This window comes from Ipomoea nil, unplaced genomic scaffold (assembly GCF_001879475.1).
Source record: "Ipomoea nil cultivar Tokyo-kokei standard unplaced genomic scaffold, Asagao_1.1 scaffold1237, whole genome shotgun sequence".
NCBI classification, from domain to species: Eukaryota; Viridiplantae; Streptophyta; class Magnoliopsida; order Solanales; family Convolvulaceae; genus Ipomoea; species Ipomoea nil.
Window position 1 is genome coordinate 392315 of NW_017617665.1, and position 14298 is coordinate 406612.

Here is a 14298-nt window from a genome sequence, read left to right on the forward strand (position 1 = left end):
TCCAAATTGGGTTGTATGTTAAACAATAAGTTCAAAAGATTCCACAAGTATTAATCTTGTATTTGTTCATATAAATTCATAAGTTCAAATTATTGAACATTTGGTTGTGCAACATATTTATGAAAATGTTGTAACAAAGGAATTTATTAGAACAAAAGCATTTAACTTGTGGTGCACTGTAATTTAATAAATTCTTCAGTGATTAATAGAGTCTTAAGTTTCTTCAAAATTGATCCTGGGCCTTGGTTCGTAGGGCTCAAAACAATTTTTTGGGACATATAAGTAACACTCATTATGTTAGTTCATTTAAAATGGACATTGAAGTTATTTGGGAAGTTATGGTGTATGATTAAGATTCCAAATTTATGGACTTAGACGTTTGGTTTATTGCCTAAGTTATTGGAATGCTTCTGTGACTTGACTATCTTTTGACTATTTTTGATGAGTGGGAGTGACAGACGTGTCAACTCCAAGCTCTTAGCTGTTAAAGATAGTGCTTAAAGTTAACTTATAAAGAAGAAATAGAATATAGTTAGCATTAGGCTAACATTAAGAGATCTCTACTTTAAGGCATGCTTATATAGTTTTAGAGATCATACAGTGTACTCTTTTGTACGATTTGGATGTGTTTTGTCTTTCAGTTGTGCACATAATGTATTTTGAGAAACATCCATTAAGGTACCGAGAATAAACATAGGGTTTATTCATTAAGGACCTAAATTGGAGAATTAAAATGCATGTGACCATAATGGATACTACTCTGTTTAAATAGAGGACATGTCACTATGATTCGTGTGTTTGTTCTTTGGTGAAGGTTATGCTAGTACTTGCACCAAGTTGGAGAATGTAAGATTTTCCCTAATAATATATATTATATATTATATATTAGGGCCTTAATTAAGTTGTGCAAGTGGACTAGGCTTATTAAGTGGTCTGGTTGGACTGAATAACTAGAAGTTGTTAGTCCACCAAACTCTGTGCCTAATATAATCCTGGATTGATGGGATATAGGATGATTGATGTTAGCACATTCAGTTACGGTACTCAGACTGCTCAGTAGACACCAATACACCATCTAGGGTTCTGAGTCAGGTCTGAGGCAAAACATGGCTAACGGACTACTGTTAAGAGGCAACACAACAGGAACATCAACTATGGCTGGATATACACGGCTCTCGCTTCCGCTCATACGAGGTCAGATCTCTCGTATAGTATTGTTCAGTATTAGTTAGACTATTTAGATCTAACAAAAAGATGATTACTCGAGACTCGAACTCCAACTCCAACTCTAAAAAAAATGAACCTAAGAAACATTCAGATCAGGTCTAGGACACCAACCTGTCTTTAGATGTATAGTAGAGTTGGCAGGTGTTACATTTACTGGTAAGCCAGCAAAAAATAAGAAGCAGCTAAAAAAAATGCAACCATGGCAGCTTGGTCATCCCTAAAATTATGTAACCCGCGGAGAGCTTCTCTGGGCTCTTGCCGCCGGCTCCTCGGCGCTCTTTTACCAGATGAATCGAATTCCTGGCCGACGTTCTCTTTGTTAATCTGGAGCGAGAGTCGGTGGTGATGGACTTCTGACTTGATTTAAGATCACTTTCAGGTGGTTGGAAATTCCCTAATTTCCAGCAGTGTGCTATAAACAACATAAATACATAATTTAAGGAATGAAGGCAAATAATTTAATTTAGTTCTCCATATTATATTTTTGGTAATAAAAAAAAGAGTTTTGGAGTTGTTAGCTGGTTTGATTTATCATTTGAAGACGAAATTATCAACGAACTTTTTAAATTAGTAGGTTACCTTCAATAATAATAATAATAATAATAATAATAATAATAATAATAATAATAATAATAATAATAATAATAACAATAATAACAATAACAATAACAATAACAATAACAATAACAATAATAACAATAATAATAATAACAATAACAATAACAATAACAATAACAATAAGAATAACAATAATAATAACAATAATAATAACAATAATAATAATAATAATAAGTATTTCATATTTTTAATTTAATATTAATTATAGACTATGTATGGGTTGACATTTGCACATCTACCAATTGATTAAGACATTTTCTTTAGAGAAAGAACAATTCAAACTTGACCTGATAAGTGATAATGATGCATCCTATAATTTGCAGAGCCGATTAAATAGTTATTTAATATAACAGAAAAATTAAATATTATTGTATATTTTATATCGCCATAAAACCACTTGCATTAATATAAATATAAACACATTATGAGTGGGAGTAAAATTTTTTAAAGCAATTTTAATAATAAGTAAGCCATATTTGTATTCTTATTAGAAGCGTCCTAAAATTATAGGGGGAAAGAGTCAAGAAATGCCGTAAATTATACCATAGACTAGGGTCTACTTTACATTGTAGATTCTGATTCAAAAATAATCTTCAGCTTTTGGTTAATGGATAAAATATTTTCACCATCGAATGTACGTAACAATAAAATTGTTCACTTCTATTTTTTTTTTTTTTATTATTATTATTATTATTATTATTATTATTATTATTATTATTATTGGTACTTACTAAACATTTAAATGCAATGAACAAACAACTTACCTCTCCACACCTATCATCCATAAAGTATTTTGATTCCTTGCAACTCGAACTCCTATAATACAACATCAATACATAAATTAAGCAGTAGCAATATAAAAACAAAATTGGAGTTGTTAGGTGGTTTGGTTTATCATTTGAAGGCGAAATTATCAACTTTTTAAATAAGTAGGTTTGGGTGACATTTACACATCTACCAATTGATTGAGACATTATTTTTAAAGAAGAGAACAAGTCAAACATGCCGTAATGAGTGATTGTAATGTGTCCTATAATTTGCAGAGCGGATTAAATATTAAATAATTAAAATATATAATTGCATTGACTTCTCTCTTAGCTACCATTGAGCTTAATTCTTTTTGCATCCCAACCACAGAGTGTCTCTTCACGATGATAAAAAGGCATTGAAATCTCTGCTTCAGAAGCTCTCTTATATGGAAGCCTTTGTGAAGATGGAATACAATAACGTTGTGGGTGGTGCTCCAATCCGACGACATCTGCAAATCAAAATCAGACACTTAGCAAAGCCAAAAGCCATGGTATAACAATTGAAAATATGCAGTATAAATTAGCAAAGTCAAAAGTTGCAAATTAAATGCATTATTACAAATTTAGTTAATATATTTATATATGTGTACTAATATATTATTATTACTCTAAATGACTGTTCAATTTCGTGGTTTAGCTGTCCCATTAATTCTATATTGTTTGGCAAACAGAAGTACTAAGATTAAATGTTAAATTTCCATTCATGGCCGGTTTGAAAACTCGAAAAATAACTTTCAAAAATCATTTTTTCAAATTTGAAGTGTTTGGATATTCAAAGAAAATAGAGTCAAACAAAAATATGCATTCTAGTCAATGGAAAAAAGGTTTAATTTGGGAAAAATTAAAATGTTTTCCTAGATTTTAAGTTGAAAGATATTTTTGGAATTCTTTATTTCACGTCTCTCTCTAATCTCTCTTTAAGCTAGTTTCTAGATTTCTATTACCATCACACACCACCAACGAACGTAGCACACCACCACCATCACCACCATCACCTCCACCAACATCACAGCTACTATTATTATTATTATTATTATTATTATTATTATTATTATTATTATTATTATTATTATTATTATTATTATTATTATTATTATTATTACAAATAATATATTTATTTTTAGAAAAATGAATCAAACAAAAAAATGCAATTTCTTAACTTTCAACCAATTAAATAAAGATATATATTTTTCTGACCTTTAGCAAAAAACTAAAAAATTAAAATATTTTTTTAAAACATAAATTATATTCTACAAATCGTTTTCCAGTAAATATTTTCTAGGTTTCCAAACGAACCCTAATGTATTTCAACTTTTCCAAGAAGTGAGAAATTCAATTAAATAAGTTTTTATATGCAATGCATATATATATAAATATATAAGTATGATGAGATGATTGAATTGTTGAATTCAGTTACAGTAGGATAGGAATACAATACTAATAGCTAAACAACTTAACGTAAAGAAATCCTACATAACAGGAAAGCCACAGAGACCTATCCTATTACAATATTAATCATCAGTGTAAAATATAATTATAATATTGCTAACACACCCCCTCAAGCACAAAGGTGGTGAGCCACAACATTGAGATTGTCACGAAGTGCAGCAAACCTCGGCCCCGGTAGCGGTTTGGTGAAGATATCAGCCAGCTGATCTTTAGTAGACACAAAACTAACCACCAGATCCCCAGAGGCGACCTTGTCCCGAACGAAATGGAAATCAATCTCCACGTGTTTGGTTCTGGCGTGGAAGACGGGATTAGCGCACAAGTAGGTAGCTCCCAAGTTGTCACACCAGAGCGTGGGTGGTTCGCCGGAGTGGAGCCCTAGTTCACGCAGTAAAGGCACAACCCACGTGACCTCTGCAGAAACATCAGCGAGAGCCTTGTACTCGGCTTCAGTCGATGAGCGGGAAATTGTGCGCTGCTTGCGGGATAGCCAGGAAACCTGGTTGGACCCCAAGAAGACAGCATAGCCACCAGTACTCTTCATATCGAGCGAACACCCTGCCCAATCAGAGTCTGAGAAGGAGTGAATAGCCGAGGAGCTGGACACCGAGAGTCGCAAACCATAGTCTAGAGTGCCTTTGATGTAATGTAGCACTCGCTTCACTAGACCCCAGTGATCGGTAGTTGGAGAGTGCATGTATTGGCACAAGAGATTGACAGCGTAGGACAGGTCCGACCTAGTGATAGTCAAATACTGCAGAGCCCCCACGATACGACGATACTGAGTCGGATTGTCATACGGCTCGTCAGAGGGTGATACAGGTTGACTGACAGCCGCCGGAGTTGTTAGTGGCTTGCAGTCAGTCATACCAGCGCGAGTTAGAATATCCTTCATATAGTGGCATTGAGATAACACGAGCCCAGTATCGGTCTTTAGAGTTTCAATACCAAGAAAGAACCCGGGAGTACCGAGATCCCGGATTTTGAAAGTTGCAGATAGTCGACGCTGCAGTTGGGTAGCCCGAACTCTACGTACGGGTATGACCGGTCCTTCAATAGCCAAGGGAGGGGGCTCCCGAGCTAATGGTACCAGATTGTGAGGGCCCGAGGGTGGCGAGGCCGTGTACTGGTGTTGCGTTATTATTGGCCCATATGCCCACGGCAAAGCGGGCGGCATTGATGGCGCCGTGTCATGTGTTGTCACATCTGAAAAAGGAAAACTAGTTTCATCAAAGCATACATGACGACAGATATAGACTTTTCCACTTGACAGATTTATGCATCTATAGCCCCTAAAGGAAGGAGGATACCCTAAGAAGATACATGGTGTCGAGCGGTTCTCTATCTTGTGCCGATTATAGGGCCGTAGATAAGGGTAACACCGACACTCGAAGACGCGTAGGAATGTGTATGGTGGTGAGATTTTATATATATGACTGTAGGGACTATCATATTGTAGAACTGATGTGGGTAAGTAGTTGATTAAGCAAGTAGCCATCTCGAAAGCATAGTCCTAATATTGTTCTGGGACAGAGCCTTCGGCTAATAGGGCTAGTCCAGTTTCGACTACATGTCTATTTTTACGCTCAACCCTGCCGTTTTGCTCGTGCGTATACACACAGGATTGGCGATGAATGATTCCCAGTTTGTCAAAAATGTAATGTAACTTGCGATACTCCCCGCCCAAATCCGACTGAATAAACTTGATAGAGCGCGAAAACTGACGTTCTACCATGACCCAAAACGACTCGAAACTTTTATATATATCAAATTTTACCCGTAAGGGATAAAACCAAAAAATATGGGAATAATCGTCTACAAAAAATAGAAAATAACAAAATCCACTAGTAGAGATTACAGGAGCAGGGCCCCAAATATCGGTATAAACTAAATCCAACACATTTTTACTAGATAAAGAAACTCGGTCTAACGGGAATCTAGATGCTTTGCCGAGATGACACGATGTACACGATCCCGTGGATTTGGCTTTATTTGGTGCGACCGGACATGACTTTAAGACTTGATTTTGGACGTGTGCATGGGGATGGCCCAACCTACGGTGCCAGACTACTGGAGTTGTACGGGACGTGATATAAGCAAAATGCGACTGGGAAACCGGGAGCTTGTATAAACCTCCCGACGTGGGACCTCTAAGCAGAACCGCACTGGCGATTGAATCCTTCACAATAAAACAATCTTTGTGAAATTCAAAAAAAACATGATTGCCATTTGTTAGACGGTAAACAGATAATAATGGAACAGAAAATTTTGGGACATGAAAGGCATTAGATAGACGTAACATTTTTGACACAAATGGTATAGATGCATGACCGACTCGAGAAATTATCCAACCTGCGCCATTACCAACGCGGAGAACATCACCACCACTGTACTCATCAGACTGCGACAGCATGGGCGGTCGCACCGGTGTCCGAAAACCAACCCGGAGTTGACGTTGCTGCCGCCGCAACGTCGCCCGGGACGACCATATTAGCTTGCGCCGACGGTTGAGGTGCATACCTCTTGTAACAATATATGGCCGTGTGTCCTTGCGACCGGTAAATTTGGCATCGCAGTGCACCGCCCCTGCCGTTCTTGCCTCGACCTCCGCCACCTCTGCCGCGACCTTGATTCTAGCCAGTCGAACCACCGCAACCTCCACTGCGTCCGCGACCAACATACAACGCGGCCGGTGCAGGAAGGAGTTCACAATCAGTTCCGGCCGGGTAGTCCTCAGCGTGGATGAATTCCTGTGCCTGCAGGAAGTCGTAGATCTGTGGGATTGTGACAGGGTTACCTGCCGCCGTGAGAGAGGAATCCATGGCGCGATATTACAGGCGCAGCCCCTGGAACACGAACATGTTCGGCTCGTCGAGGGAGATCGGCTGGCCGGCATGTGCAAGGTCCTCCACAAAGAGTTGGGCATGGCCCAAGTATTCTGCCGCAGTGCTGTTACCCTGCCAGAGACCATGGAACTGGCCGAGGAGACTGAGGCATCGTGCACGAGAGGAACTGCATAGTGTCGCGCCGATAGAATCCCAAACTTCCTTGGATGTGGTTCATCCTACCGCGAGGAGCATCACCTCATCCGAGAGGGATGAAATGAGGAGAGAAAGCAGCGACTGATCCTGCTTGATCCAAGCCTTATAAGCGGGACTGGGCGTCGGAGAGACGGTCGTTGCAGCCGAGTCGCCGGAAGCTGGAGGCACGTCAACAGTAGGCGGCGGGCATGGGGTGTCGCCGTCGACATGGCCAAGGAGTTCATGGCCACGGAGGAAAGGCACCAATTGAGTTCTCCAGAACAAGAAGTTTCGATAGGTTAGTTTAATCGAAACGTAATGATGAGCACCGGATAAAGGGTTTTGGGTGGTGGCCGGAGAAGAAGCACCGCCGGCGGACATCGTGCGTTCAGAGGAGTTGGTAGACATATCGGGTGGTTGAGGGTTGGTGTGTGGGAATTGAAGGGGCAGCGGCAGTGGTGATGGGAGGAGAAAGGAGAGAGGATTAACCTGGTCAATCTGATACCAGATGAGATAATTGAATTTTTGAATTCAGTTACAGTAGGATAGGAATACAATACTAATAGCTAAAAAGGAATCCTACATAACAGGAAAGCCACAGAGACCTATCCTATTACAATATTAATCATAAGTGTAACATATAATTATAATATTGCTAACAAGTATTATATGGGGATGTTTGCGTTTGGTTAATTGATAAAATATTTTCACCATCGAATGTAACAATATATAAAATTGTTCACTTCGTCTATTATTTTATTATTATTATTATTATTATTATTATTATTATTATTATTATTATTATTTTAATTTTTTTATTTGGTACTTATTACTAAACATTCACATGCAATGAACAATGTTGGAAAATTATGATTACTAACTTACCACTCCAAACCTATCATCTACAAAGTATTTTGATTCCTTGCAATACGAACGGCTATATACAACATAAATACATAACTTAAGGAATGAAGATAAATAATTAAATTTAGTTCTCCATATTATATTCATGGTAATATATATATATATATATATATATATATATATATATATATATATATATATATATAAATTGGAGTTGTTAGGTTGTTTGATAATTTATCATTTGAAGACGAAATTATCAATCAACTTTTTAAATAAGTAGGATACCTTCATTAATAATAATAATAAGTATTTCATATTTTTTAATATTAATTATAGACCGAGTATGGGTTGACATTTGCACATCTACGAATTGATTGAGACATTTTCTTTAGAGAAAAGAATAATTCAAACATGATGTAATGAATGATAATGATGTATCCTATAATTTGCAGAACCGATTAAATATTAAATAGTTTATTTAATATAACAGAAAAATTAAATATTATTGTATATTTTATATTGCTATAAAACCATTTGCATTAATATAAATATAAACACATTATGAGTGTAAGTAATTTTTTAAGCAATTTTAATAAGGCAAATTATGGCCCACACAATGTTATGTAGACTATAACAAAAAATATATTTTTAATACATTAAATGTACATTATTTTTGTACTGAATGTACATTATACAATATAATGTACACTTAGAACAAAAATAATGTATATCCCCTGAATACAATGTACATTAATTTTATATTGAATATACATTATTTTTGTACTGAATGTACATTATTTTACAGTAAACAAAATATGGTCTACACAACTTGTGTGGACCATGGTCCATACAATAATGATTCATTTTAATAATAAGTAGGCCATATTTGTATTCTTATTAGAAGAGGCCCGGAATTATATGAGGAAAGAGTCAAGAAATGCGGTAAATTATACCATAGACCAGAGTCTACTTCGCATTGTAGACTCTGGTCCAAAAATAATCTTCAGATTTTGGTTAACCGATAAAATATTTTCACCATCGAATTTAACAATAAAATTGTTCACTATTATTATTATTATTGTTGTTGTTTTTGTTGTTGTTGTTGTTATTATTATTGGTACTTACTAAACATTTACAAGCAATGAACAATATTGAAAAATTATGCTTAACAACTTACCACTTCCCTCCTATCATCCACAAAGTATTTTGAATTGATTCCTTGCAACATACACGAACTCCTATATACAACATCAATACATAAATTATGCAGCAAAAGACAAATAATTTAGTTATTCATATTGATATCAATATAAAAACAAAATTGGAGTTGTTAGGTGGTTTGATTTATCATTTGAAGACTAAATTATCAACTTTTTAAATAAGTAGGTTGGGGTGACATTTACACATCTACCAATTGATTGAGACATTATTTTTAGAGAAGAGAATAATTCATACATGCCGTGATGAGTGATGGTAATGTGTCCTATAATTGTGAGAATAAGTAATTTGTTGTTTTTTTTTTTTTTTTTTTTTTTTTGAATTTTAATTGGGGGAGAGTCATGATATGTAGTATAAATTAGCAAAGCCAAAAGTTGCGAATGCATTATTACATTCTAATCTTAGCTTACTTCTAAAAAAAAAAAAAAAAAAAAAAAAATACAAAGAGTGAGAGATGGCTTGTGTTGCCTTGACTTCTCTGATGGCTACCATTGAGCTTGAATTTTTGCATCCCAACCACAGAGTGTCTCTTTGTCTTGATGATGAAAAGCTATTGAAATCTGTGTTTGAGAAGCTTTCTTCTATGGAAGCCTTTGTGAAGGAAGAATACAACAACGCTGTGGGTAGTGGTGCTCCAGTCCGACGACATCTGCTAAACAAAATCAGAGACTTTGCACTCAAAGCTGAAGATGCCATCGAAATACAACTCACAAACATCCTTCAACTTCAACAAAAAGCTGATGAAGCGGAACTCCATCTCCATCGAAGTTTGCAAGAAGTAGCAAACGAGGCAGAAGAGTTGCTGAAGGTTATCAACAATGAAGTTGAAGCGGCTAACCATCATTCTCTTCCATTGATTGGTTGGTCAGAAGCTGCAGCTTCTCACCCTCACAACATTATTGCGTCGTCGGGTGGATCCTTGCAATGCTCTCCACAGTTTGAGGAGGAGAAGAAGGATATAATAATGCTTTTTGATGACGATTTCTTTTCATTGAGAAGGCATCTTATCGTTGATGAGTTATGCCTATATCGAAGAGTACTCACAATTTTTGGAGCCCCAGGCATTGGAAAGACAACTCTTTGTAAAACACTGTATACAGATCGAAGGGTTGTATCACATTTCGACATTCAAGCTTGGATTACTATCCCGCCAAGGCATAATAGGAATGTGCAACAACTACTGCGCCACCTTCTTCAATCAATGAGGCCAACCCTCAATGAAGAAATTGACATGGGAAGCACTTCTTCTCAACTAAAAGAGCAACTGCACAGACACTTGAAATGCAAAAGATATTTAATTGTTTTGGATGATGTCCCTAACACTCTGCTTTGGGATGATATCCACCAATTTTTTCCGGATGACTCAAATGGAAGTCGGATATTGCTAACCACTGTTTTTGCTGATGTGGTTGAGTACATCATCAAATATTGGAATATCACCAAGATCAAGTGCCTGCCTTACCTAAGTGACAATGAGAGTTGGAAACTATTTTCCCACAGATTTTCTCTTAAACAGCGTATGACAACTAAGTTTTTAGAAATTGCTGAGCATCTTGTTGAGGAATGCGGAGGATTGCCGCGCTCAATTGTTACAGTTGCAGACCGTCTATCTAAATGCAACTACACATTGAAAGAATGGAAGAAGATCGAGAAAGAATTACTGTCATTGGGAATTCTGCATAGAGATAGACAACACTCAAGTAAGCTTACCAACATTTACAATCGTTTGCCACAACATTTAAAAGTTTGTTTTTTATATTTTGTGGTCTTTCCAAAACACAGTCAAATCAATGTGAAAAGACTTATTAAGTTATGGATTGCTGAGGGATTTGTGAAGCCGTTGGGGTGTCAGTCATTAGAAGATATAGGTTACAAGTATTTATGGGCTCTTAGACGTAGAGGACTAGTCAGAATAGAGGCTGAGTACGGTTCAAGACCGAAGACTTGTTCCATACATATTGACATGCATAGCTTTTGTGTACGAGAAGCTAAAAAAGAAGGTCTTTTATGTGCAGCAAATACTCAACAGTGTATTGGATGGTCAGTAGACATACTCGCAAATTCATGTCGCTGGTTAAGTTTACGCTCACATAGTTTGGACTATCATGCGTTGTTTAGTTCAAATATCCCTCGCTCCCTTTTCGTCTTTCAGGGAGGTTTTGAAAGGTTTATACCTTTCAGACATTTAAGAATTTTAGATTTCAGTAAATTTCTAATACTCAAAAGAGTGTCATTATTGCCCTTAAGGAATTTAGTTTTTCTAAGATACATTTCCATACCACAGTGGTTTGAGAGTTTTGATGATGTAGTATCAAGTAATTCAAATTTGCAAACACTTACTACTGTTTCTGGCATTGATGAATCAACACTTGGAGCACGTACTCTTCATTTGTCATCCAAAATTTGGGAGCTGCAACATTTAAGGCATCTCAAACTTGGGGATATGTATATGATAGACCCTCCAAACATGGTTAAAGAGAATTTGCAAACATTAGTTTGTGCAATGCCAATTCATTTTAGGAAAAAAGAAGTGTATTATTGCAGGTTTCCAAGCATAAGAAAACTGGAAGTTGTGTATAAAGATGTCTTAGTGCCTGGTTGCAATGGTGAGCGATGTTGCAGAAATCCTATCATCATTCTGGAGAATTTTGAGGATTTATTGAGGTTGGAGACTCTAATGGTTATGGTTCCAGTTGGTAGTATAACCCTTTTAGAGCAGGTTGGTTTTCCTGTAAATTTGATGAAGCTGAGGTTGAGTGAGACTAATTTTCCAGTAAAGGTTTTAACGGTGATTGGGCAGTTACCGAAGCTTAATGTGTTGAAACTAGAGAATGCTTTCTATGGCAAAGTGTGGGAAGTGGCTGAAGGAGGATTCCCTGAATTAGAAGAGTTGGAGGTTGAATCCAAAAGTCTTGACCGATGGGAGGCCAATACTAGTAATCATTTCCCAAAGCTAAAAAAGATATTCTTAAAACGTTGTTATTCTCTAGAAGAGATCCCTCTTGTAGGTGTAATAAAGCACTTGTTGTTGTCAATTACGTTGGAAAAATGTCCTCCTTCTATTGCCACTTCTGCCATGAGGTATCAAGAAGAGATGAGATGGTACCACGGAATTTGGGAATCTTGTGTTATTGTTGACGGCAAGGAATTCTTTTTCAAGAAGATAGGGGTGCCGTGCTCTCATGAAAACCAGTATTGGCGGTATTATTGACGTTATTGTTGACGGCAAGAATGAGGGGGCCGGTATGTTCCATTTGTTTCTCTTTCATTCTTTTGTTTATTTTCTTTGCAAAATCTGTTTAATATTTCTTTTTCTCACCTGGTTTCATGTTAGTTCTTGGTTCCGTTTTCCAATATTGATCCAATTGCTATGATGAATCACAGTATAAAAAAATAGAAGAATTAGAGGTCTAACTAGTGTATACGTAGGGCAATGTCCAAGAGGTCTTTTTTAATTTGTAACAAAAAATGTTTTATAATAAACTTTAATTTGCTTAGTTTGTGTGTATTAACAAATTATACGATCATGATCCACATTGCAATATAAACTATGATTAAATGTTACTTTTAATATACTAAAAGTTTATTTTTTTAATATACTTAAAAAAATATTCAATGCACAAAAAAAATGAATGAGTCCTGCATTTTATTAGAATTTCAACAAAATTATTTTTTACTATTCATAATTAAAAGATGTTAACTTTTAGGTTGTTTTTATCACTGTCATATTTTCATGTGTTATCTACCGTACAACCATGAGAATATATCTTTAGATAGAACTCTCATTCACACAACTTAACAGTGACATTTTTGCCAGAGCAACTCGATATTTTTGTATATCTTCTTGTATCTCATAGGTTTTAATCGGATATCCCTGTTGCTTGCAAAGGGATATTAAATACTTATACGAAAGTGAGTACGATACACGCCTGAAGATATCAAATGATCTAGTTTTGTTTCCTTATTTTTCTGTATTTTTTGTTATATCTCAAAAATATTACAGAATACAAATAATTTTTTCCAATTGTATCAATCTTAACTATGAGAGTATCAATGATGTGTGAAAATGTTCTGTCAAAATTATTCTCAACAATTTTACTATAATCATTGATTGATTAAGTTGTTCTACATTTTATTGTAATTTCAACAAAATTATTTTTTACTATTGATAATTAAAAGTGAAAATGTTAAATTTATGTGGTAGTTGATAAGTCAAGAAATAGCTTATATTTGTACTTCACATATTTTTGTTTTTTGCTCAAATGTTAGGTAAAGAAAGGTGGAACAATGCTTAATTTGGTGTATTTTTTATTAAAGGAAGAAAAGATCGAGTAATGGTGCAAGCAAGCATGAAAGGAGGTTAATCTTGGGAGAAAATGTGACATTAGGACACAAGGCAAGAACCAAAGGGCACACCGAGAAACGAAGGAGCAGAATGGTAGCGTGAAGGCAATTTGGGGGAGCTCACATTGGCACTCACACTGTGAGTGTCAGTGAGTTCTTTGATTGGATTTCTGAACAGGAGACTCACAGTGTGAGTGTGCTGATCAGATTCTACTCCTTGAGCCTCACGCTAGCACTCGCACTGTGAGTACCCGCGTGAGTCTCAATGATCAGAATCTGATCATTTAGACTCACGGTGGGACTCACACTGTGCGTCCCACCGTGATTCTCGTCGAGTGGGCTGCGATTTTGTGCGAGCTTTAAACTATAAATAGCTTGGAGTAGTTATTTTGTGGGCACTTTTTTTTTCCTCAGTTCTCCCTCTAGATTTTTCTCCATAGAAGCCCTCCTAGAACTTTTCCACATTGTAATCCATCATCTATTTGAAGATTTAAAGGAAGATTTGTAAGAAATAATTATTTCAAAACACTGATTTTAGGGGTGGGCGTTTCGGGTTTCGGTTCAGTTTTTCTCGGTTTTGGTTTTTCAGTTTAAAAAAAAAAATTAAACCATTCGGTTTAACATTAGGGTTCGGTTCGGTTTCGTTTTCGATTTAAAACGGTTCGGTTTCAGTTCGGATTTAATTCGGTTCGGTTTAAGATCCTCAAATTTCAACATTTCCTAATTTTTCAAACATACTACCAACAATA

At 36.1% G+C, this 14298-nt stretch overlaps 1 protein-coding gene across 1 annotated transcript; it reads left to right on the forward strand.

Annotated features, from left to right (window-relative positions):
• The first annotated feature begins 1310 nt into the window (after window positions 1-1310).
• On the forward strand, window positions 1311-13955 carry LOC109183933 (putative late blight resistance protein homolog R1A-10). Its single transcript, XM_019333960.1, has 3 exons — window positions 1311-1323; window positions 9654-12448; window positions 13475-13955. The coding sequence occupies exon 2, from the start codon at window positions 9660-9662 to the stop codon at window positions 12414-12416; it is 2757 nt and encodes a 918-aa protein (XP_019189505.1). The 5' UTR covers window positions 1311-1323; window positions 9654-9659; the 3' UTR covers window positions 12417-12448; window positions 13475-13955.
• The last annotated feature ends 343 nt before the right edge of the window (window positions 13956-14298 follow it).

What these genes read in the sequence shown, in the direction of transcription:
- LOC109183933 (XM_019333960.1), top strand. Translation starts at nt 9,660, where the DNA reads ATGGCTTGTGTTGCCTTGACTTCTCTGATGGCTACCATTGAGCTTGAA.